At 45.0% G+C, this 25,856-nt stretch overlaps 1 protein-coding gene across 1 annotated transcript in view; it reads left to right on the plus strand.

Moving 5' to 3' along the window:
- Nucleotides 1-228: 228 nt before the first annotated feature.
- nwd1 (NACHT and WD repeat domain containing 1) overlaps nucleotides 229-25,856 on the plus strand; it is a 71,446-nt gene continuing 45,818 nt past the window's right edge. Inside the window, exons 1-8 of the mRNA XM_080191483.1 lie at nucleotides 229-331; nucleotides 7,112-7,197; nucleotides 8,094-8,210; nucleotides 8,332-8,686; nucleotides 10,973-12,251; nucleotides 16,555-16,758; nucleotides 18,892-19,051; nucleotides 20,096-20,213. Coding sequence (XP_080047609.1) covers nucleotides 229-331; nucleotides 7,112-7,197; nucleotides 8,094-8,210; nucleotides 8,332-8,686; nucleotides 10,973-12,251; nucleotides 16,555-16,758; nucleotides 18,892-19,051; nucleotides 20,096-20,213 — 2,422 coding nt within the window. The remainder of the gene's footprint in view (nucleotides 332-7,111; nucleotides 7,198-8,093; nucleotides 8,211-8,331; nucleotides 8,687-10,972; nucleotides 12,252-16,554; nucleotides 16,759-18,891; nucleotides 19,052-20,095; nucleotides 20,214-25,856) is intronic.

Genomic DNA, 25,856 nt, shown 5'->3' on the forward strand with positions numbered 1-25,856 from the left:
GATGTGGGAACCAAAGCAGAGTGAGAGACTGAGGAGAGAGAAAAACAGACAGAAGAGAAGAGCAGAGACGGAGCATCAAAGAACAGAAGAGAGGGATATTGTTTGTTGCAAAATAGAATGAAGGAATCAGAGAACAAAGTTGTATTTAATTCAATAATTCTTTTCTTTCTGCTCAAACAGATCACATTACACGGTTAGTGAAGGATTGTCAGGGCTGCCTGATATACCATGAATGCTGGTCATCGAGATGCTCTGCTCCAGGGAGAGTTCAGGAACATCCCTGTGGACCGCCCGAATGTGGTGCGGGTTTTCATCAGCTCCACTTTCACAGGTTCAGTATGAAACACTTGTCTATTGTGCTTTAAACAAAGGTAAAGGCAGAGGCCCACTGAGGGCCGTACTAAACCAAGGACACTGCAAGTACCAAGTTTCAATACCAGGTCTATACTGAGTTAGCTGAACTCTGTTGCGGCCAAAGAGGGCAGATGAACATTTCGCCCCATCACTTTCCATTGACATTACTAGGAATTTACAGCTAAAAGCAACATGATGCTCAGATGTGCTGCACTCCATGGGATAATCGCCTCCTGTTCCTCACTATTAGGCCACTCAGAGGGTGGTGTGCAAGGTAACTGAGTCAAGTGAGGCTTTTGATTTGATTTGATTTATTATTGCCACATGTATTTTATTCATTTGTGGGACATGTGCATCACTGGCTGGCCAGCATTTATTGCCCATCCCTAGTTGCACTTGAGAAGGCGATGCTGAGCCATCTTCTGGAATCACTGCAGTCTATGTGCTGTGGGTTAACCCACAATGCCATCAGGGAGGAAATTCCAGTATTTTGACCCAGCGACTGTGAAGGCAAGGCAATATATTTCCAAGTCAAGACGGTGAGTGGCTTGGAGGGGAACTTGCAGTTGGTGGTGTTCCCATGTATCTTGTCCTTCTAGATGGAAGTAGTCATGTGTTTGGAAGCTGCCGTCTAAGAATCATTGGTGAATTGCTGCAGTGCGTTAGGTATTAGTATGCAGAGGATACAGCAGGATATAGACTGGTTGGAGGCTTGGGTGGAGAGATAGTAGATGGAGTTTAATCTGGACAAATGTGAGGTAATGCATTTTGGAAAGACTATTACATATGGTAAATATGCAGGAAGTGACAGAATCCTTAAGAGTATTGATAGGTAGAGGGATCTGGGTGTACACAGGTCACTGAAAGTGGCAATGCAGGTGGAGAAGGTAGTCAAGAAGGCATACGGCATGCTTCATCAGCCAGGACATTGAGTTTAAAAATTGGCAAATCATGTTGTAGCTTTATAGAATCTTAGTTAGGCCGCACTTGAAATGTGGCATTCAATTCTGGCTACCACACTAGCAGAAGGATCTTTAAGCTTTGGAGAGGGTACAGAAAAGATTTACCAGGATGTTGCCTGCTATGGAAGGCATTAGCTATGAGGAGAGGTTGAAGAAACTTAGTTTGTTCTCACTTGAACGATAGACTTTGAGGAGCAACCTGATAGAAGTCTTCAAAATTATGAGGGACATGGACAGAGTGGATAGTCAGAAGCTTTTTCCCAGGGTGGAAGAGTCAACTTCTAGAGGGCATAGGTTTAAGGTGTGAGGGGTAAATTTTAAAGGAGATGTATGAGGCAAGTTTTTTACACCTAGAGTGGTTGGTGCCTGGAACTCGCTGCTGGGGGAGGTAGTGGAAGCAAATATGATAGTGACTTTTAAGGGACGTCTTGATAAATACATGATTGGATGGGAATAAAGGGTTATGGTCCCCAGAAGGGTAGGGGGTTCTAGTTCAGTCAGGCAGTGTTGTCAGTGCAGGTTTGGAGGGCCAAAGGGCCTGTTCTTGTCCTTTGTTCTTTGTTCTATACAGTGAAAAGTATTGTTTCTTGCACGCTGTACAGACAAGACATACCATTCATAGCGTACATAGGGGAGAAGGAAAAGAGGGTGCAGAATGTAGTGTTACAGTTATAGGTAGGGAGAAGAGAAAGATCAGTTTAATATATGATAGGATCATCAGAGAGAAAATGGGTGAGTTAGGTGCTGGAAACAGCTAAACAATACTTGTTTCCTGTTCAGTTGTTATGTTCATTGAGAATTGTAAAATCCCATCCCATTTTAAAACATTTAGGTGTTTTACTCCTATCTTAAGAACAAAAGGGTGGCTAGGGGTAAAATCGGTCCTCTCAGGGACAGACGTGGGGAATTGTGCTTAGAGTCCGAGGGAATGGGGGAGATCCTGAATGAATACTTTGCATCTGTATTCACGAAGGAGAGGGGCTTGATGTCGAGTACAGTCATTGAGGGAGCGGTAGACCAATTGAAAGATCTATTGATTACGAGGGAAGAAGTGTTAGGGCTCTTAGAGGGCATTAAAACCGATAAATCTCCGGGGCCTGATGGCATTTATCCTAGGCTGCTTAGAGAGGCGAGGGATGAGATTGCTGGGCCTCTGACGCAAATCTTTGTCTCTTCTTTGGACACAGGAGAGGTCCCAGAGGACTGGAGGATAGCGAACGTGGTACCGTTGTTTAAAAAGGGTAGGAGGGAAAGCCCAGGTAACTATAGGCCGGTGAGCTTAACGTCAGTGGTAGGTAAGTTGATGGAGAGGATTCTTAGGGATAGGATGTATGCGCACTTGGAGCGTTGCGACCTGATTAAGGATACGCAGCATGGCTTTGTCAAGGGGAAGCCTTGCCTTACGAATCTGGTATAATTCTTTGAGGAGGTGACAAAAACGGTTGACAAAGGACGAGCTGTTGATGTCGTCTATATGGATTTCAGAAATGGCAAATGCAATTTAATGTTGGCAAGTGTGAGGTGGTCCACTTTGGTAGGAATAATGGTAGGAAGGATTATCACTTACGTGGCGAAAAACTGCAACAGGCGACGGTGCAGAGGGACCTCGGGGTCCTTGTGCATGAGTCGCAAAAACCCAGCCTGCAGGTGCAGCAGGTGATCAGGAAGGCGAATGGGATGCTGGCCTTCATAGTGAGGGGGATTGAATATAAAAGTAGGGAGGTCTTGCTGCGGCTGTATAGGGCATTGGTGAGGCCGCAGCTGGAGTACTGTGTGCAGTTTTGGGTGCCGTACTTACGCAAGGATATTTTGGCCTTGGAGGGAGTGCAGAGGAGGTTTACTAGGCTGATGCCGGAGTTGAGGGGGTTGAGCTATGAGGAGAGGCTGAATAAACTAGGCTTGTACTCATTAGAGTTTAGAAGAATGAGAGGAGACCTCATTGAGACGTATAAGATGATGAATGGGATGGATAGGATAGAGGTGGAGAGACTCTTCCCGCTCAGAAAGGATAATAGGACTAGGGGGCACAGCCTCAAGATAAAGGGTGGGCGGTTTAGAACAGAGTTGAGGAGGAACTTCTTCACTCAAAGAGTGGTGAATCTCTGGAATTCTCTGCCCATTGAAGTGGCGGAGGCTACCTCGCTAAATATTTTTAAGACGTGGGTTGATGGGTTTTTGATAAGAGAGGGGATTAAGGGTTATGGGGAGAGGGCAGGAATGTGGAACTGAGCCACGACAGATCAGCCATGATCTTATTGAATGGCGGGGCAGGCTCGAAGGGCTAGATGGCCTACTCCTGCTCCTATTTCTTATGTTCTTATGTTCTTATGTTTGACAAAGTCCCTCATGGTAGGTTGGTACAGAAGATTAAAGCTCATGGGATATGTGGTCAGGTATCTAGATGGGTAGAGAACTGGCTTGCGAAGAGGAGTCAGAGAGTAGTTGTGGAGGGGTCTTTTTCTAGCTGGAGGTCTGTCACTAGTGGTGTGCCACAGGGCTCGGTACTGGGACCTCTTCTTTTTGTAGTCTATATAAATGATTTGGAAGAGGGAGTAAGTGGTGTGATCAGCAAATTTGCTGATGACACCAAGATGGCTGGATTGGCGGGCAGTGAGGAGCAGTGTCTGGCAATACAACGGGATATTGATAGGCTGGTTGATTGGGCAGATACATGGCAAATGGAATTTAATCCGGATAAATGTGAGGTGATGCATTTTGGCCGGAATAATGTAGGGGGAAGTTATATGATAAAGGGTAAGCCCGTAAGGAGTATAGAGTCACAGCGAGACCTGGGGGTGCAAGTGCACAAGTCTTTGAAGGTGGCAGTGCAAGTGGAGAGTGTGGTGAAGAAAACCTATGGTATGTTAGCCTTTATAGGAAGGGGTATAGAATATAAGAGCTGGAGTCTAATGTTGCAGTTGTACAGAACGTTGGTTCAGCTGCATTTAGAGTACTGCGTACAGTTCTGGTCGCCTTACTACCGGAAGGATGTGGAGACTCTGGAGAGAGTGCAGAGGTGGTTTACCAGGATGTTGCCTGGTATGGAAGGACTGGGGTATGAGGAAAGATTGAAGAAATTGGGGCTCTTTTCCCTTGAAAGATGCCGACTGAGGGGGGATCTAATAGAGGTATATAAGATTATGAAGGGTATAGATAGAGTAAACAGAGGTAAGCTATTTCCTATAATAGAGACACGTAGGACAAGGGGCCATGGACTTAAGGTGAGGGGGGAGCGGTACAACACAGATATTAGAGGGAGGTTTTTCACACAGAGGGTAGTAGGGGTATGGAATGCTCTGCCAAGTAAGGTGGTGGAGGCAAACACGCTAGAGTCCTTTAAGAGTAACTTAGACAGGCACATGACTGAGTTGGAGATGGGTGGATATAGGAGAACCTTTTAAATAAGGGTCATTAGCATTGGAGCATCCCTGGTTATGTAAATGGGTATAGTATGATAATAATGTTTTTTTTTAATTAACAGGTTTTAAGTCGGTCCACCTCGTGTCCAACGAGGGGTATACACGCGATGGGTCGTACTGGGGCTGCTCTTGGTTGCTCGAGATTGGCCTAGTGCCTCATGTCGTTAGTGTGTGCCTAAACTGGACCAGATACTGGGCAAGACGACAGCTCAGTGACTATCACTGTTTGCTGCGCAGACACATGGATTTGGGCCGGTGTCTGTGGGAGTGTGCACATTCTCCCCGTGCTTGCGTGGGTTTTCTCCGGGTGCTCCGGTTTCCTCCCACACCCCAAGGATGTGCTGTTAGGCTGATTGGCAGGAATAAATTGTCCCTAAATCAGTTTCCCTCAATCTGGATGGCCATAAAACATTAGACAAGGGTCATGGGTAGAGAGGGGGACTGGTGGTGTTGAGATGGCGGCGCGGGCTCGTTGGGCCGAAGGGCCTGTTTCCCGGGCTGATTTTTTTGTTCTTTTGTTCTTTTTGTTCTATTCTTCCCATGGTGGAGATCTGATGTGGAGGGGGCAGGGAAGGTATCTGATAATAACAGGAGGTTGTAGCCAGCTGTGGTGGGCAACGTGTGACAAGAATTAAATGGGACATTGCAGGAAATACAGCTAGATTTGGTGGATGAATACCTCAAATGCAAACAGGGTGATAGAAGCTGGCAGGAATCTGACAGAGTTACCTACTGAGGTCCTGACTGTGTCTTAGAATATTTCCTTCACCTGGTTTTGCCAATGCTTGTTCTAATACTGCGAAGGAATGGAGACATATTTCCAAGTCAGAACAGTTAGTGGCTTGGAGGGAAACTTGGAGGGTGTTCCCATGTATCTGCTGCCCTCCCCCTTCTCTAGAATCTTTAGATACAAGAAAGAAAGGCTTTATTTCCAGTAAGTTCTGTCAATCTGCAATTTCCTTACCAACCCCTTCTGCCTGGTTTAATTTTTTTAATTCATTCATTGGATGTGGCTGGATCAGCACTGATCTCCCTGTGGACTGAATGGCTTGCTTGGCCATTTCAGATCCATTGCTGTGGGTCTGGTGTCACATGTAGATTAGGTCAGGTAAGGTTGATGGATTTCCTTCCCTAAAGGGCATTAGTGAACCTGATGGGTTTTTATAACAATGGTTTTATGGCTCCTCAGTCAGGGCTGCTGCAAGGGTATTTACTGCCCCTGGTGAACCTTCAGCCTGCCACTCCAACACACACACTTAGAGGAACACACATAAACATACATGCACACACAAACATACACACACATACACACACAAACATACACACACATACATGCACAGACATATACAGACACAAGCACTCGCAAACGCACATGCATACATACACTCCCATTCACATGTACACACACACATACAACACAGATATATACACACAGATACACAAAGATGCACAGATGCACACAGCCATATGCGTGCACACACACATACGCACACACAAAGAACAAAGAAAATTACAGCACAGGAACAGGCCCTTCTGCCCTCCAAGTCTGCACCAACCATGCTGCCCGACTTAACTAAAACCCCCTACTCTTCCAGGAACTATATCCCTCTATTCTTATCCGATTCATTTATTTTTCAAGATGCCCCTTAAAAGTCACTGCCGTATCCGCTTCCACTATCTCCCCCAGCAACGAATTCCAGGCACCCACTACTCTCTGTGTTGAAAATCTGCCTCAGGCGTCTCCTTTAAATCTTGCCCCTCACATCTTAAACCTGTGCCCCCTAGTAATTGACTCTTCCACCCTGGGAAAAAGCTGTTGACTATCCACTCTGTCCATGCCTCACAAAATCTTGTAGACTTCTTTCAGGTCTCCCATCAACCTCTGTCGTTCCAGTGAGAACAAATCAAATTTCTCCAACCTCTCCTCATAGCTAATACCCTCCATACCGGGCAACGTGATTCTATGAATCTTAAAACTACAGGAGATCTGCTGCTCTGTACATAGGCATTGTATCCAGAGTCATCTGTCTAAGTTTGAAGTGTTGAGCAAGCAGAGTATTCTCAGCCTTAAAGGAATATGCAACTTAACAACAGAATTATATACTGTAGGTTGTCTAGTATAACACTTGTGTTATACTGTAAACTAATGCGCTAACATTCTGTTTCTAATATTTAAAATTCCTCTGTCCTCACTGGATTTTCCTAACTTTTCATCAAACCTAGGTGATATGGAGCAAAGTGCTCTGGTCTTGTGGAGGTGACACAGGTCTAGGGTCAAGAGTTGATCAGGGCCCAATTGGAGCTCAGATTCTTAAGGTGCTTGATCAGCACAAAATCAGAATTCCCACAGTTACCAACTCTTCCTGTCTATCCCAGATATGACCATGGAACGCGATGCTCTCCTGGACAAGGCTTATCCAGAGGTACAGGCTTTCTGTCAGAAGTTGGGCCTAGTCTTTGAGGTGAGTCAAACCATCAGCCAGCTCAGCAACATATATCATTGGGTCAGTTCTGTTATGGGTGAAAACTATGGTGGTAATTTAATAATTCCAATGACAGGTTTGTGGCAGAGAGGGAGTGTGAGCAAGAGTGTAAGAGAAAGTGCAAGCGAGACTGTGAGCGAGACTGAGAGAGAGGGAGTGTAATATGGTGTGTGACAGAAGAAGGGATGTGACAGTGAGGGAGCATGACACAGAGGGAGAGTGACACTGAGGGAATATGACAGAGAAGAATTATAATGTGGGGGGAGTGTGAGAGAGAGAGAACCAAGCAGAAGTGTGTCAGACCTGGTGGGGATTGAGTTTGTGTTGTTAAATTTGGAAATTGGATGTTGACTATTTCAGGGGGAGGGGTAGTATTGATGGAGGGAATGGGAGAAGTAATGAAGATTCATCTGATCATAAGTTTCCCATCACATTTTGGTTTTAGAGTGACAGTGGGTATATGAGGGAAGGGAGGTGCTTGGGGAAGATCTCCTGCTCCCCCGAGCCCTGAAGCAGTGTTGGAAAGGGACTTAACTGCTGGATGCTCCCTTTAACTGCTGCTTTTCTTTCGCTTTGTGAATTATTTGCTAATGTTGGTAAATTTAGAGTCAGCAAAATTCAAGCTAGGAAGACCACGTCTGCCTCTGGAGTATGTTCATTACTGTAGTAACTAAGCCTCCAATCTGCATTTGCTTAGGGCTCTGATTTCCAAAATGTACCTTTATTAAACCCAAAAGCGGGCTTGTTGGAGACAGGGTGCAAATGCTATCCAAAAATTAATTGTTTAATTACCCACCCATTCTTGGGGATTTAAATTCCACCCTAATCATTAATGCAGGAACACCAGCTAATCTTGGTCTACTAACATCCTTTAGGTAGTTGACATGCGTTGGGGAGTGCCAGATGCACTGACTGCTGATCACATGAGTACAGAACTTTGCCTGCGGGAGATTGAATCCTGCCAAAGGATGTCAAAGGGACCCACCTTTATTGTAAGTCGCCCTTTGCCTTTTGTATTTCATTGTTTTCCTCTCCTCCCCTAAGTGTTTGTGATCACTTTCACTCTGGTCCTTCGCCACTGCAATAATTGCAATGTTTATGTGAAACTGGCAGGCTCTTGTTGGCAATCGCTATGGTTATCGACCTATTCCCCGTGTCATCGAAGAGAAGGAATTTGAGGAGTTGTTATCCAAGTACTCCTCAGATTCCAAGGCCTCTAAACTGCTTCTGGATTGGTTCTGGAAAGACAACAATGCCATTCCTCCCGTCTACATCCTTCAACCTATCACCACACATCTGCCAGATTACAGCGACAGGTGCCCCGAGAAGCAGGCAGCACACGAGAAGGCAGTGCAGTCCTGGTCAGAGCTGCAGCAACAAATCGCTGACCTACTCCGTACAGCAGCCACTCAGGCGGAACAGGAGGGCCAAATACAGAAAGAGGCAAAACACAAGTACTTCAAATCAGGTAAACTCCACAAGACCCAGTCAAAGACATTCCTCCTCTCTGTAACACAGACTGGAATGTGCCGACTTAGCTGACTCTGGGTGACAAAGCTCTCTGTCTTAAAAAGGGCAAGAAAGGCTGTCATCAAAGTTAAAGATTACTCATTCATAAGATATGATTGTTTTCTGGCAAGAGCAGCATTTATTGTCCATTCCTAATTGCCCTTGAACTGAGTGCCTTGCTCAGCCATTATGGAGTCAACCATATTGCTGTGGGTCTGCAGTTACACATAAGCCAGATTCCCATCCATAATGGATTGTTATGATAACCCAGTAACTGATGATCATTTTTAGTTGAACTAGAATTTGATGCCCAAACTACTAATCAAATTTGAGTTGCCCTTCCCAAATGCAGTCGTGGGATCTGAACTCCTGTCTCCAGGACATTGGTCCCAGCCTCTAGATTATGAGCCCAGCAACATCAGCATTTTGTAATTGTCCCAGAAGACATAGGAGCAGAAGTAGGCCATTTGGCCCATCGAGTCTACTATGCCATCCAGTGAGATTATGGAGGTTGTGAAATTACTATCAAATAAACTGGTTGGACTCTAACCTGGTGTTGTGTGAGACTTCTTACTGTGTTTAACCCAGTCCAATGCCAGCATCTCTACATCAGCACTTCATTAGTTACAGGTTGCCATCCTGAAGATATGCCCCTCTTATCCCAACCCTCTAATATTCTATTAGTTAACCAATCCTCTATCCATGCTAATATATTACCCCCCAACATCATGGGCTCTTATCTTATTAATTAACTTTTTATGCACTGACTTATGGAATGCTTTTTTGGAAATTCAAGTATGTTACAACTACTGCTTTCCCTTTATCTATCCTGCTTGTTATCACCTCAAAGGATTCTAATAAATTTGTCAGGCATGATTTTCCTTTCATGAAGCCATGCTGACTCTGCTTGATTATATTATGCATTTCTAAATGCTCTGCTATTACATCCTTTATAATGGACTCTAACATTTTCCCCATGACAGATGTTAAGCTAATTGGACTACAGTTACCTTTTTGAATAAGGGTACTACATCGGCAGTTTTTCAATCCTGAGATTTTTCTGGAATTAAGGATTCTTAGAAGATTATTCCACTATCTCCGTAGCTACCTCCTTTAATATCCTCATCCCCATTAGTTTCCTTAGTACTGTCCTCCTAATTAGTATTAATGACTGAACCCAGCTACATAGATTTGTTACAGTTAAAATATAACACAGCTCTAATCTAGATCAGGGTTTCCCAAACTTTTCCAGCCACAGTTTTTGGCCTCCCAGGAATATTGAAAGACCCCATAAGAATATTCTTATTACATTGAAAAAAAAATCAACAAAGAATGTTTATTATTGTGTAATAGGTACAAACATACAAAAACAAACTTAAAAGGTTCTTCTGTGTCTTATATGTGTAAATTTATGGTACCAAAAAACTTCTGTTATTCAACAAATACTTCCAAGACTCACCATTTTGTCATTTTTAATGGGAGCGCCCACTTACACATACTGCCTTCCCCACACATACCCACACCTTCACTCACCCTCACACTCACCCTCTTCCACACTCACACTCACCCTCCTCCATACACACTCTCATCCACTCTCGTCCTCATCCATCCTCACCTCACCCTCACCCACTCCCTCACCCACACTCCTAGCTACACCCTCGCCCACATCCTCGCCCACATCCTCACCCACATCCTCGCCCACATCCTCACCCACACTCCCCGCCCACACTTCTCAGCCACACCCTCACCTACCTCTCTCATCTTCCTCTTGGGCTTCCATGGCCCCAACTCCACTTGCCGCAGAATCTAGTTATGAACTCCTGATCTAGCGGAATGAGGAATGCTCACACAAAAGCAAACAAATGAACTTACCCTTGTCCCTTCTGCCCTCCCTCTGTATGGACTGCTGAGTTTAGTGACTCATGGATATCCTGAGTAAATAGCGGCAGGATTTTATTTGATTATGACATTAGAATTTCAAGTGAGTACCTGTCTGCCTGCCGCTTACCATCTCCGACATGTATTTTGGGAAGTAAAAAAAGATTTAGTTGGGAATACTTTAGGAACTTCACTCCCACCATCCCCTACAACTGCCATTTTAACCACATTCCCACCCAATTTGTGCAGGGTAATCTGGGTGAAATTGGGACTCTATTTTCTCTCATTCTCACTGATTGGACTCTAGTTACTGCTGTCCAGCATCATCCTGACCTTGTGATGGTCACTTTGCCCTCTTGTGTTACAGTCACTGAGTTTGAGATTGACCAGGGCCTTCGAGATACAAGAGAAAGGGAGGTGCATTTTTCAATCTTCATCCGTGATGTCCCCAACATCCAGGATCATTATGACCAGCAACAATTTCACAAGTTTATTGATGTTACAAATGATGGGAGCATCGACACAGAGGCTCAGGAACTTCTCACTAGCTTAAAGAGCCAAATCATCACCAAATATTCAAAGAACCTCCATGTACACCAAATGCAATTGTCGAATGGAGTGTTGGATGAGCAAAGTGAAGCTCACGGGGAATATCTCAATAACCTGTGCCAGAGCTTTGTCGAAGACATCAAGCAGCAGATCCTCAGCAGGGTCAAGGATTGCCGCGATGCCCGGGATGAGATGAATTGGCTGTTTGAAGAGTTGGCTCACCACACGGCACTCTGCCAAACGAAGTGCAGCATCTTCTGTGGGCGAGCCCAGCTCCTTGCCAGCATTTGCCGAAGCACTGAACGGCAGAACACTTGCATCCACAGGCCATTGGTTATCCATGGTCCATCAGGGACTGGGAAGACAGCAATCATGTCAAAACTTGCTGAGGAGGTCAGGAAAAGCCTGGGTAAAGGCACTGTTGTGGTCACCAGGCTGCTGGGTACATCAGCGCAGAGCTCAGAGATCCACTCAGTGTTGAGAAGTGTTTGCTTCCAGGTGTGCCTGGCATTCAAATTCAAACTGCCTTTGGCCCACGTTGTTAACTCTTACAATGAGCTGGTCCGGTTTTTCCACAGTCTCCTGAGCACTGTGTCCAAGAAGAATAAGGAGGCCCTTGTCCTTATCTTTGACTCCCTAGACCAATTATCTTCCAATGATGGAGCTCACAGACTCCACTGGCTGCCAAAGGAATGCCCTCCAAAGGTTCACCTCATCATTTCGACCTTGCCTGAGGAATGCAACATCTTAAATGTCCTCCAAGAAGCCATTCCAAGCCAAGAGTGCTACTTCAAGGTGGAACCCCTGTCCTGTGAACATGGCCAGCAGGTGATTGACATGCTGTTGACCACAGTGAGGCGGAAGCTTACAGAAGAGCAGCAGGAGCTCATTCTGGACAGTTTCAGGCAGTGCGGACAGCCTCTCATGCTCAAGCTGTCTTTTGATGAAGCCAAGAGGTGGAGCTCTTACATGCCAGCTTCTGAGCTCTACGTCGCTAAGGGCACACAGGAGGCAGTGCGATTTTTGTATGCACGTCTAGAGAAAAAGCATGGCAAAGTCTTAGTATCACACGCTCTGGGCTACATCGCCTGTTCAAGGTTAGTCAAACTACTTTCCATTGCAAGGCAAGAGTCACTAGAATTGGTTTGTTTCACTGCAATGAAATCTACACACAACTTAATAGAATCGCTACAGTACAGAAGGCCATTTGGCCCATTGAGTCTGCACTGATCTCAATCCCACCCAATTCCTGTGGGGTGCAGGAATTGCCTATTCCTGCAACTCCACATATTTGCCCCGTAAGTCCCTCTGACACTAGTGTCAATTTAGCGTGGCCAATCATTCTAACCCACATATCTTTGGACTGTGGGAGGAAACCCAAGTGGACTCGGGGAAAAGATGCAAACTGCACCCAGACAGCAACCGAGGGTGGAATTGAACCTGGGTTCCTGGTACTATGAGGCAGAAGTGCTAAACACTCTGCCACTGTGGCCCCACCACCACCACCCCCGCCCCCCCCCCCCCCCCCCCCCCCAACCCCAATGGGAGAAGCCATGGGGAAACTCCCAGACATTTACAAATGTATGTTGGGGAACAGGCTAAAGATGTATTCTTCCTGCAGAGAAGCTTCTCTTTGTACCCAGGCTATGTTATGCATGATATGGGGTCGCAGAACGGGGAAATCCACAGTGAGCTTTATCCTCCTGCCTCAGGAATGCTTCAGTTTGAGGTGATGCCCCCATTCTGTTAGGATGGAATTGATGAATTTTCTCCTTCACTGAGTTGCAAGCCTTGCCTGTCCAAACTGACAGCTGAGTGCAAAGTTCAGCCAACCCCACAATGCATTCTCACCAGAATGAATGGAAAATCCTGCAGCTTTCTGCTGTGGGTGGCACACTGGCATAATGGTTAGCACTGCTGCCTCACAGTGCCAGCGACTGGTTCAATTCCTGTCTTGGTGACTGTCTGTGTGGAGTTTGCATGTCTTCCCCCATGTCTGCATGGATTTCCTCCGGGTATTCCGGTTTCCTCCCACACTCCAAAGATGTGCCGGTTAAGTGGATTAGTCATGATAGATGTGGAAATGTTCATTTGGAGAGTCGATGCAGACTCAATGGGCAGTTGGACTGCCAATAGCAATCACGGCCTTATCTCCGTGGAATCGTTCTCAGCTCTGAGACAGAGGTAGTGGGACAAGGCCCCATTCTAGAAACATAATCCAGGCTGTCTGTTGCACCATTGGTGGTGACATCTTTCTGTTGTGACATTAAACTGACCTTGTCTACCCACTCTTGGGGGCGGGGGCGTACAAAAGATCCCACAGCACTGCTTGAGAAACAGGAGAATTCTTTATAGTGTCTCTCAAACACCAGCAAAAACAGATCAGCTGATCAGGTTGTTAGATTATCATCCGGTGTTTCATTACAACAAGAGCAATTTGCAATGACTTAGTGTCTTTAACGTAGTAAAACATTACAAGGTGCTTCACAGAAATCTTTATGAAACAATGTTTTGCACCGAGCTATTTAAGACAATATTAGAGCAGGTGCCCAAAGCTTGATCAAAAAGATCAGTTTTAAGAGTGGTTTAAAAGGAAGACAGTTAGTCAGGGAGGCGGAGAGGTCTAACGAAGGAATTACAGAATGTAAAGCCCTGACAGTTAAAGGCACAATCACCAGTGTTTGAGCAATTAAAATTAACAATGTTCCTACAGGACAGAAGGTGGCCTTTCATCCCATTGAGCCTGCACCAACATCAATCCCACCCAGGCCCTGTTCCTGCAACCCCACATATTTGCCTGCTAATCTGGTGACACTAGGGTCAATTTAGCCTGGCCAATCAACCAAACCTGGCACAATGGCACAGTAGTTAGCACTGCTGCCTCACTGTGCCAGGGATCTGGGTTCAATTCCCAGCTTGGGTCGCTGTGTGTGGAGTTTGCATGCTATTCCCGCGCCTGCTCCAGTTTCCTCCCACAGTCTGAAAGACATGCTGGTTAATTGCATTAACCCAAACAAGCGCCAGACTGCGGCAACTAAGGGAATTTCACAGTAACTTCTTTGCAGTGTTTATGTAAGCCTTACTTGTGACAAATTTACTTTTTTCACTTTTTTTGAGGGCTCAGAATGAAAGGATCATAGATATCATAGAATCGTAGAAACCCTACAGCACAGAAAGACGCCATTTGGCCCATCGAGTCTGCACCGACCACAATCCCACCCAGGCCCTACCCCCATATCTCTACATATTTTACCCACTAATCCCTCTAACCTACACATCTCAGGACACTAAGGGGCAATTTTAGCATGGCCAATCAACCTAACCCGCACATCTTTGGACTGTGGGAGGAAACCAAAGCACCTGGAGGAAACCCACGCAGACACAAGGAGAATGTGCAAACTCCACACAGACAATGACCCGAGCCGGGAATCGAACCCAGGTCCCTGGAGCTGTGAAGCGGCAATGCTAACCACTGTGTTACTTTGACGCCCACGTATCATAGAGAGTTATAATGTAGGAAGGGATAAACAAGGAAATCGGAGCCATTTAGTATCATCATGCCTGATCTTGGGCTTAAACTCCATTTTCCTGTCCACTCAGTGTGTGAAAAAATTGCCTCTCTGGACAATCTTGCGATCGTCCAAAACTCTGCTGCTGGTGTCTTAAGTTACACCAAGTTTCAATCCTCTGTGCCCAATGACCTACACTGGTTCTGGGTCAATTTTAAACTTCTTATCTTTATTTTTTAACTCTCTCCATGATCTTGCCCCTCCCAAACACCCTCATCTTCTCCAACATCTCAGATATCTCTTCTTTTTATGGCCTTTTGTGCAGCTCCAATTTTAATTACTCCACCACTGAACTCTTTAGTCCTGAAGCTTTGGAATTCCCTCCCTATCTTTCCCCCCAACATCTACCTCACTTAGAGTCATAGAGGTTTTCAGCATGGAAACAGATCCTTCCGCCCAACTTGTCCATGCTGCCCTTTTTTTTTAACCAGTAAGCTAGCCCCAATTGCCTGGGTTTGGCCCATATCCCTCTATGCCCATCTTACCAATGTAACCGTTTAAATGCTTTTTAAAAGACAAAATTGTATCTGCCTCTACTACTACTAGTCTAAAACTAGAGGGCATAGGTTTAAGGTGAAAGGGGAGAGATACAAAAGTGTCCAGAGGGACAATTTTTTCACACGCAGAGTGGTGAGTGTCTGGAACAAGCTGCCAGAGGTAGTAGTAGAGGTGGGTACAATTTTATCTTTTAAAAAGCGTTTAGATAGTTACATAGGCACGGTGGGTATAGAGGGATATGGGCCAAATGTGGGCAATTGGGATTAGCTTAGGAGTTTTAAACAAAAAGGGCAGCATAGACAAGTTGGGCTGAAGGGCCTGTTTCCATGCTGTAAACCTCACGACTCTATGACTCTATGGCTACCTCTGGCAGCTCGTTTCAGACACTCACACCCTCTGTGTGAAAAAATTGCCCCTCTGGCCCCTTTTGTATTTCTTCCCTGTCACCTTAAACCTATGCCCTCTAGTTTTAGATTCCCTACCTTTGGGAAAAGATATTGACTATCTAGTTGATCTATGCCCCTCATTATTTTATAGACCTCATAAGATCACCCCTAAGCCTCCTACGGTCCAGGGATAAAAGTCCCAGTCCATCCAGCCTTTCCTTGTAACTCAAACCGTCAAGTGCCGGTAGCATCCTAGTAAACATTTTCTGAATTTTTCCTAGTATAATAATACCCTTTCTGTAATAGGATGACCAGAACAGTACACTGTATTCCAAGAGCAGCCTTACTAATATCTTGTGCAACTTCAACAGGATGTCCCAACTCCTGTAGTCAATGTTCTGACCATGAAACCAAGCTTCTTTCCTTTTGCACACCTCTTAAAACTTACCTCTTTTGACTAGGGAACAAAGTTTGCAGTGGAGTCCGAAAACAATGGCTTCAAGCCTTCCCAATACCTAATTGGAGAAAACCACTGCTCACCCAGGACTGGAAGTTCAGATAAGCAGTTGAATAATTTAGCAGTAGTGGAGCTGAGAGAGGTGGCAGTGAGATCGAGTTTGAAAACTAAAATTACATTTCTGAATGTTGCTCAGGGGCAACATGTAAATGAAAAATAGGAGGGGAGGGGAGGCAAGGGTTGATCCTTGTGGGGAACCAGAGAAACAGTGCAGGAACAGAATGAGGCAGATGTTTTTAGTCATCTGACCTTAACATCTGTTGATGTGGCTTGATGATAAAGCCCCTGTGAAGAACCTTGTTGTATTTTGTTACACTAAAGCTGCCATATAAACGTAAATTCTCTTTATAATCTATCGATTAATTGCAGCGTAATATATTACTCCCAACCCCATATTGTTTGATTACAATGTGGCACATTGTTATTGCAGGAATGGGTTGTCAGAGGCTGAGCTAAAGGAGATCCTGTCACTGGATGATGAAGTGCTTGGTGACATCTACCAATATTGGTCACCTCCAAACAAAGACATCATCTGCCTCCCTCCATTATTATGGACACGGCTTCGATATGATATTGGAGAGTACCTGGTAGAGAGGCAGGCAGATGGTTTCCCAGTCCTCGGACTTTATCACCGGTAACTGTTTGTGTCTCTGTTCTGAGTCAGCGTTCTCTCTCCAACAATTCAGCTGTGCTGTGCTCTTACACATTCTTTTTCCTTTGTGTATGATGCGAGCTGTGGCCCAGTTGTTAGCAACCTTTCCTCTCAGTCAAGTCTCACTCCATGGCTTCAGTATGAAAATCAAGGCCATCACCCCAGAGAGTGAGAAAGTGCTGCACTGATGGAGGTGCCGTGTTTTAGATGGCATAGAGTCATAGGACGGGATTATCCAGCCATGCTGACTCCAAGACTGGAAAATCCCACCCGAGGTCAATCTTTATCTGATCCTGACCGCTACGGTTACCGTGGCAGGCGGGATGGAAAAATTCCGCCATAGACCCTTTGGCGCCTTGTGTCTATGCCAGCCATCAAGAACCTATCTATTCTAATCCCATTTTCCAGCCCTTGGTCCATAGCCTTGGATGCTATGGCATTTCAAATGCCCATCTAAATGCTTCTTAAATGTTGTGAGGGTTCCGGCCTCCATTGCCCTTTCAGGCAGTGAGTTCCAGATCCTACCACCCTCTGGGTGAAAAGGTTTTTCATCAAATTTGTCCTTTACCTTAAGTCTAAACCCTATGGTTACTGATGGGAGATGGGACTGGAAAAGCTAGTGAGCAGTTCAGAAGTCTATTGACTTCAACAGGACCAGAAGATCCAGCCAGTGGGAGAGTTTCACCCAATGGTGTAGCCAATTTGTCACCAATTGTCGACCACACCTGCCCATACCTGTCAGCTGGAAGTTTGGGTCACTTGCCTTCTAAAATTCTCTCTCTGTGGGGAAGCCCCGATTAGACCAGTCAAGATCAAAAGCTTATCACACAATGCAATAATGAATAGAAGGGACGTTTTACTGTCCTGTATCCAAACTCATGAATTGGAACATTGGAACAGGCCCTCAAACCTGTTCTAGCACCCAGTCAGATCTTAGAACATCTGTGCCTTAGCTCCGCTTACCCAAGCTTTGATGTGTATCTGACTAAAATCATCTCAGTCTTGAAAGCTCCACTTGACTCCCATCCTTTATGGATGGAAAGAGCTTCAGATTTCCACTGCTCTGTTTGTGAAAAAATGCTTCCTAATTTCACCTCTAATAGCCTAGCTCAAACATTAAGGAATTGGCTCCTTATTCTGGGCTCCCCTGCCCCACCAGAGAAAATAGTTTCTCTCTCTCTACACTAGTAAGTCTTTCAATCATTCTGAACATCCAATTGGTTAAATAGGTCAGAGCACTTCACTATTTAGTCCCTATATTCTCACTACCCTAATGTACAAATCAGCTTGTACAATGTTGGGTGAGGGATAAAATCATGAAATTAGTTCCCCATTTATCATGTCATTGCCATTTAAAGATTGAGGTTCAGAGATATAATTGTGATCTGAAATATTCAGAGTGAGAGGCAGTGTTCAACAACCATTCTGTGCTACCTGAAAACCACCGCTACAGTATCCACTACATACAGCTGAATAACAGTAAGAAGTCCCACAACACCAGGTTAAAATCCAACAGGTTTATCTGGTAGCAGAAGCTTTTGGAGTGTCACTCCAACTTCAGCTGAATGAGACATAGAAAGTCCATTGTGTTTGTAAATGGGGGGGCTAATGCCTGTTTGTAATACATTTGTAATGTTAGTTGTTGCTAGCCATGACCTGCACTGTGATTACTGTGGGTGCTCAACCAGACCAAACCAACATTTTTTAAATGGAAAACCAAGTTTGATACTTTTGTCTTAAGTTACTATGGAGCCCTGCAAATGAGGACAACCCAACAACTCAAGCCCTGAGCTGTGCTGGCCTATCCTAGGGTGGGGGGAGTGTAGGGGGCAAGACTAAGGTGGGTGATTGCTGAAACCTCTCCCCTCTCAGCTCCAGATAAACCCGCAGGGTCTAACCCCTAAGGAGTCGACAAGAAACTCACCTGTGACTGGGTCTGCAGTGCTTGGCTCTGAGGGCCATGCCCCCAGGATAAGATAAATGTACGCTCCAGCTCAGACAGGCTGAACCTGTATTTATGTACAATTTTCCACAATTTGAAACTTAACCACAGAAACGCACTTGTCAGTTATCCGAGTGCCGCAAGAACCAAATAGTTACTTCTGCTCATTTCAGGCAATTTGTGGAGGTGGTACATGAGCTCTATCTCACAACGAAGGAGAAAGCCAAACGCCATGCAGTACTGGCTGATTTTTTCAAGGGAACATGGAGTCTGGGGAAGAGAAAGACCATCACACTTCCACTGCTGAAGGAGACACTGATTGCAGACAGGAAGGTAATGTTCAGCCAGTTAGTCGCAGAGTTGTGTCACAGAATAAAATCTTTTTTGGTTTGAGGGCACTCTCAGTTCCCATCCCTCCTGACACTGTGTCAAGGCGGATGCGCTTTCTCCGTGTTTTGCAGCTCCCAACAGTGTCAGCTATGGCTCGGTGAGTATCAGGGGATTGAGAAATGTGGCCTTCACTCATGGACATGCAATAGCTGCTCTTTATGTACCAGGTCCTGTCAGTATTACAGGGCACTGGACTCTGTCTCTGTCAGCTTGGCTGCGATAGTAGCATTCTCAGCAAGATGACGATGGGTTCAAATGCCAAGGTTTTCCATTTCTTTTCTTTTCTGCTGATGGGTGCGTGAGAGAGTGAGGTGAGGTGCTAAGAGAAGAGTTACCTATTCTTGAATTGCCCCCGCTGGGTATTGTGAGCCTGTGTTGGAGTGCCCATGCATGCAGGCCCTTCTGCTGAAGATGATACCACATGCAGCCAGTCCAGAACCTCTCCCCCCTGAAAAGAAGGAAATGAGTTAATAAGAGGTTAATGCCCCTGTTTATCTGTGATCCTGCCTGCTCTGCAGAATGATGTGAACTGAATAATTCCCTATTTGGGACTTATTACAATGATCCTGAATTACCTGTAGGAGATCTTCATGAAACTGAGTGAAGATGTCAGCATTTTTTCACTGTGAGCCGTTTACCTGAGGTGATCACTCATACTACACATGCACAGAGTGACTGTCCTGTGGGCCAGAAGGATAGCCAATTCACATCAATTATGGAGTCAGCCATGGCTCAGTTGCTAACATTCTCAACTCTGGCTGAGATGAGGTCCTTTCGGCATATATCAGCTCTCTGTTACCTTTCCCATTGGGTGTGAGTGATCATAAGCTATTCCACTACAATGGCATCAGAGCTGGTCCCTGGTCCCTCACATATTCCCTCCTCAGTAGTGATCATTGGATTGTAATCAGGAATAGGAATACCAACTGCACTCACAATCCAGTCTCTGTTGTGCTAAGGAACAAATTGAACATTTTTTTGGTCCAGGTCTGTGCACAGCCACTGAAATTTGGGGATGATCTTGTGAACTTGCGTAAGCTGAGTGAATTGCCGCACCAGTTGCTGAATGCGGGGCGCATTGATGAACTGAAACAGGAGGTTCTTGGTAAGGATGTGGTCTTACGCACTCTATGTTCTAACATTGTGTGAGAGAGGGCAATGTCACTGATTATCTGAGATCCTCAATAGATTGCGCATTATCTCACTCTGCAATCTCCGGTTTGTCTGTAAATTAGTAGCTGTGTTTCCTACTTTGCAAAAGTGAAGATATTTTGAAAGGATTTCATTGGCTGTAAGGGCTTTGGGTATCCTGAGATCTATGTGTAGAGTATACATGTGTGCACACATATATTTGATGTGTATGTGTGTGTCCATTTGTGTATGAATGTGTGCATGTGTTTGTGTGTATATGTAGCTTTGGATTAGAATAGATAGATGCTTGATGGCCATATCAGACACGATGGGCCAAAGGGCCTCATTCTGTGCTACAAAACTCTATGGCTGGGATCTTATGACTATTCACGCTGGCAGGATTTTCCCATCCCACTGCAGTGAACGGAGATTTGGCTGAGTGTCAATTCTCTGACCTTGCTGTAGTGGGAGCTTGGCGTGAATGGCAGCTAAGATTGCGCCCTATGATCCTATGGGTTGATTGCAACATCCTAACATTTCGAATTGATTGGTTTATTGGGGGGCACAGTGACATTGGGTTTGATTCCTGGCTTGGGTCACTGTATGGGTGGAGTTTGTACGTTCTTCCCATGTCTGTGTGGGTTTCCTCCGGTGCTCTGGTTTCCTCCGACACTTTGAAAGATGTGCTGGTTTGGTGCATTGACCCGAAAAGACGCCGGAGTGTGGCGACCAGGGGCATTTCACAGTAACTTCATTGCAGTGTTAATATAAGTCTTACTTGTGACTAATACATATTTAGTTCATGTTCTATTATATTTCATTCAGGCTCACACCTACACCTTTCAGAAAGTTTATACATCAACATTTACAAAAACCACATAAATACAATTCATCCATGTTTAATATACTAGCACTATCAGCTCTAGTAAACACTGTCACAGGCCTTGTGGATATGACCTGTACTGTTGCAGCAGAAACCAACTTTCAAGCAGGAATATTACCTAACTGCTGTCCTTTGCCCACTGAACACGATGGTCATCATAGCTCTACACAGCAATGTTGTTGTCACATATCCGGGCCATTAGTTTCAGCCTCTTATCAGCCTTATTGTATCCCACATAACCTTGACTCTGGAGATGGATGGGATGTCCAATGACCAACACTAATTTTTCCCAGAGTGTTGCCAGTTCATGGATGACTTGTGTTATGGACTCTCTTTTATCTTGACTTTAGGCTCTGGTGCCTAGAAATATGAGAAGCAGTTCATGGGCAACTTTAGCTGCTGCATTGGATTTCATAGGACAAATGATGTGGAGCTTGGTCAGGGACCTCCATATAGGGCACTATGCAACAGTAACTTCCATCCTCACAGTCTGCATGTCAATTAGGTCTACTCTCCATGTTCATTCAAATCATTGACAGCCAGAAGTCTTATAACCTCCCCTGTTGCTCTCTCCTGTCAGTAATGCTTTTCTAAGAATCTTTCACAGCTACTGATGAACTGTCCTATAAGAGACTGTGAGATGCTTGCATAATTTTCAACCAGTTTCCCCGAGAGTCTTCTTTACACCACCATGGTTAGTTTCAATGTGGGCTTGTCACATGATACTTAAGACTGTTTCCATGATGGCCATGTGCTTAACAATGCTCCTGGTAACCTTGTCCACACTACCGAGAGATGTTGCAGGAAAGATTTCGGGATATGGTATTCATCTCTTGAGAATTTTTGTCCTGTTTTTCCAGGCTTGACGACAGCAAAAATGATCGTCTGTGCCTTAATAGGCAAACTTGCTTTTCCAAATTTACATGTTCATACTGTTATTGATCAACTTTTAAGCTTATGCAGGGCAACAGACTCTAGCAGCAATTCCATGACTAAGATTTTAAAACTCATACATAACACTGGCCATTTCATGAAATAAGCCATCAAACAACTTATTTTATAATCTGTGCTATGGGTTTGTCCAGTTCATGAAATGGGTTCTACCATTGTCCACTGGGCAGTTTCACAAATTGGGAATGTATATATATATAAATGTACATGTAACTGTGTGTATGCATATGTCTATGAATGTGTATCTATATATGTATGTGTATCTATATGTATGTGTGTGTCGATATGTATGTGTGTCTTTATGTGTATATGTCTATATGTGTATATGTCTATATATATGCATGTGTGCGTGTCTGTGCGTGCATGAGTGTGCATAGTATATGTTTGTTTGTATATGTATGTGAGTTTCTATATGCGTGTGTGCGTTTATTTGATTTGATTTATTATTGTCACATGTATTGGTAGACAGTGAAAAATACTTTTTCTTGCGCGCTACATAGACCCGTTCATAGAGTACATAGAGGAGAAGAAAAGAAAAGGGTGGACAATATAAAGTTGCAGTCACAGAAAGGATGAAGAGAAAGATCTGTTCAATTATATGGTAGGCCCATTCAAAAGTCTGATGACAGCAGGAAAGAACAGTTCATGAGTCGGTTGGTATGTGTTCTCAGACTTTTGCGTCTTTTTCCCAATGCATGAAGATGGAAGGGAATATGTCCAGGGTGCATGCTTTTCCGAGGTAGCAGGAAGTGTAGACGGAGTCAATGGATGGGAGGCTACTTTGTGTGATGGAGTAGGCAATGTTGAAATCTTTTGTAGTTTCTTGTGGTCTTGTACAGAACAGGAGCCATACCAAGCTGTGATCCACCTGGAAAGGATGAGTTCTATGGTCCATCTGTAAAAATTGATGAGAGTCACAGAGGATATGCCGAATTTTCTTAGCTTTCTGAGGAATTAGAGACGTTGATGGGTTTCTTAACTATAATGTTAGCATGGAGGAACCAGGGCAGGTTTTTGGTGATCTAGACACCTAGAAACTTGAAACACTCAGCTCGGTGTGCACATCTATATATGTGTCTGAATACGTGTGTGTGTATTTTAGTATGTGTTTGTGGCAGCATGGTGGCAGAGTGGTAAGCACTGTGGCCTCACAGCGCCAGGGACCCAGGTTCAATCCTGGCCTTGGGTGTACGTGTGGACTTTGCATATTATCTGTGAGTGCTCCACAGGTGCTCCGGTTTCTTCCCAGAGTCTGAAAGACATGCCTGTTAGGTGCATTAGCCAAGCCATGCTAAATTCTCCCTACTGTACCCAAACAGGCACCGGAATGTGGTATCTAGAGGATTTTCACAGTAACTTCATTGCAGTGTTAATGTAAGTCTACTTGTGACATTAATAAATAAACGTTAAACTTTAAAACTTTAAACTTGAATGTATATATATACGTATGTTGGCTTGTATACTCTGTGCATGGGTGGTGTATGTATCTCTGCGTGTCAATGTGTGTTTGTGTGTGTCAGTATATCTATGTGTATGTGAGTGTTTATGTATTTGTGTGTGTGTGTGTGTGAGAGAGAGAGAGAGAGAAATAAGACCCAGATATATGTCTGTATGAGTATTTATGTATTTGTATATATGTATGTGAGAGAGAGAGATAGAGACTAAAGGCAGAGTAAACCACAGCTGTGTATACGTGTATCTGGATGTATGCGTCTGTGTGTGTATGTCTACGTGTGAGACAGAAGGTAGTCATGATGTGAAGATGATGGCGTTGGACTGGGGTAAACAAAGTAACACGTCTCACAACACCAGGTTAAAGTCCAACAGGTTTATTTGGTAGTAAACTCCACAAGCTTTCGGAACGCTGTTCCTTCGTCAGGTGAGTGGAGAGTTCTGATCAGAAACAGGGCTTATAAAACCACATACAGTTTACAGAATACTGATTAGAATGTGAGTCTTTACAGCTAATCTGCTATTCAAGTCTTCAAGGTGCAGACATTGTGAGTGGAGACACAGGTTAAAGAGATGTGTATTATCTCCAGACAGGACAGAAAGTGAGATGTTGCAAGTTCAGACAAGTAACACGGGGGTTACACGTAGTGTGACATGAACCCAAGATCCCGGTTGAGGCTGTCCTCATATGTGCGGAACTTGGATATCAGTTTCTGCTCAGTGAGTCTGCGCTGTCATATGTTGTGAAGGCCGCCTTGGAGAACGTTTACCCAAAGATCAGAGGCTGAATGCTCGTGACTGCTGAAATGTTCACCAACAGGAAGGGAACAGTCTTGCCTGGTGATTGTCGAGTGGTGTTCATTCGTTCGTTGTCGTAGCATCTGCAGGGTCTCCCCAATATACAATGCCTTGAGACACCCTTTCCTGCAGCGTATCAGGTAGACAATGTTGGCTGAGTTGCAAGAGTATATGCTATCTACATACAAAGAACAAAGAACAAAGAACAACACAGCACGGGAAACAGGCCCTTCGGCCCAACGAGCCCGCGCCGCTGTCCCACTGTCTCAGTGACCTATTCATGATTTTAGTCTACGCCTAACGTGCGAGGATAGGGAGGTCCAATTTAGGGACAATTTAGTACCCAATCAATCAGCCTAAAAGCACATCTTTGGGGGATGTGGGAGGAAACCGGAGTACCCGGAGGAAACCCACGCAACCACGGGGAGAACGTGCAAACTCCCACAGACACAGGCCCAAATCCATGTGTCCGCACAGCAACAGAGATAGTCTTTGAGCTGTCATGTTGCCCTCGAGATGGTCCAGTTTAAGCACACTAACGACATGAAGCAATAGGCAACTCCCGAAGCAACGTCCAAGAGCAGCCCACTACAACCTGCCGCATGCATGCCCCTTGCTGGACTTAAATGCCTGTGGAGACAAAAAAATTCATTATTAAACAGGCAAAGACTAACATCCCTGAGGCAAAACGTATTCCCAAGCCTACAATGTTTAGTAAGGCCTACTATATCCCCCTATATGTAGCCCGCTCATATGGCTGTCTAAGTGACTCTTAAACAACCCTAGCGTGCCTGCTTCCACCACCTTACTCGGCAGTGCATTCCACACCCCCACTACCCTTTGCATGAAAAACTGCCCTCTAATATTTGTCTTATAGCTAGCCCCCCTCACCCTAAGCCCGTGACCCCTCGTTCTATCCATTTTTAATAGCGGAAAAAGCTTACCACCATTTACTCTATCTATCCCCTTCATAATCTTATAAACCTCTATTAGATCCCCCCTCAGCCGACGTCTCTCAAGGGAAAACAGCCCAAGTTCATTCAATCTTTCCTCGTAAGACAGCCCTTCCATACCAGGCAACATCCTGGTAAATCTCCTCTGCACTCTCTCCAGGATCTCTACATCCTTCCGGTAGTACGGCGACCAGAACTGGACGCAGTACTCCAAGTGAGGCCTAACCAACGCTCTATACAACTGCAACATCAGACTCCTACTCTTATATTCTATACCTCTTCCTATGAAGGCTAACATACCATACGCTTTCCTCATCACATTCTGCACCTGCACCGACACCTTCAGGGACTTGTGCACTTGCACCCCCAGGTCTCTGGTGGATGGTGTTCTCAAGTGAGATGATGGCATCCATGTCAATGATCCGGCATGTCTCACAGAGGTTGCTGTGGCAGGGTTGTGTGGTGTTGTGGTCACTGTTCTCTACTGCCTCCCAAGGCAAACACACCAGCTGTCCCATCGTATCGGGCAATGGGACCCTGTGCGAGAACCTCTCTGGCTATGTCGAGGTCATCCTGAAAC

This window comes from Carcharhinus amblyrhynchos, chromosome 6 (genome assembly GCF_965287045.1).
Source record: "Carcharhinus amblyrhynchos chromosome 6, sCarAmb.v2.hapA, whole genome shotgun sequence".
In the NCBI taxonomy this organism is placed as follows: domain Eukaryota; kingdom Metazoa; phylum Chordata; class Chondrichthyes; order Carcharhiniformes; family Carcharhinidae; genus Carcharhinus; species Carcharhinus amblyrhynchos.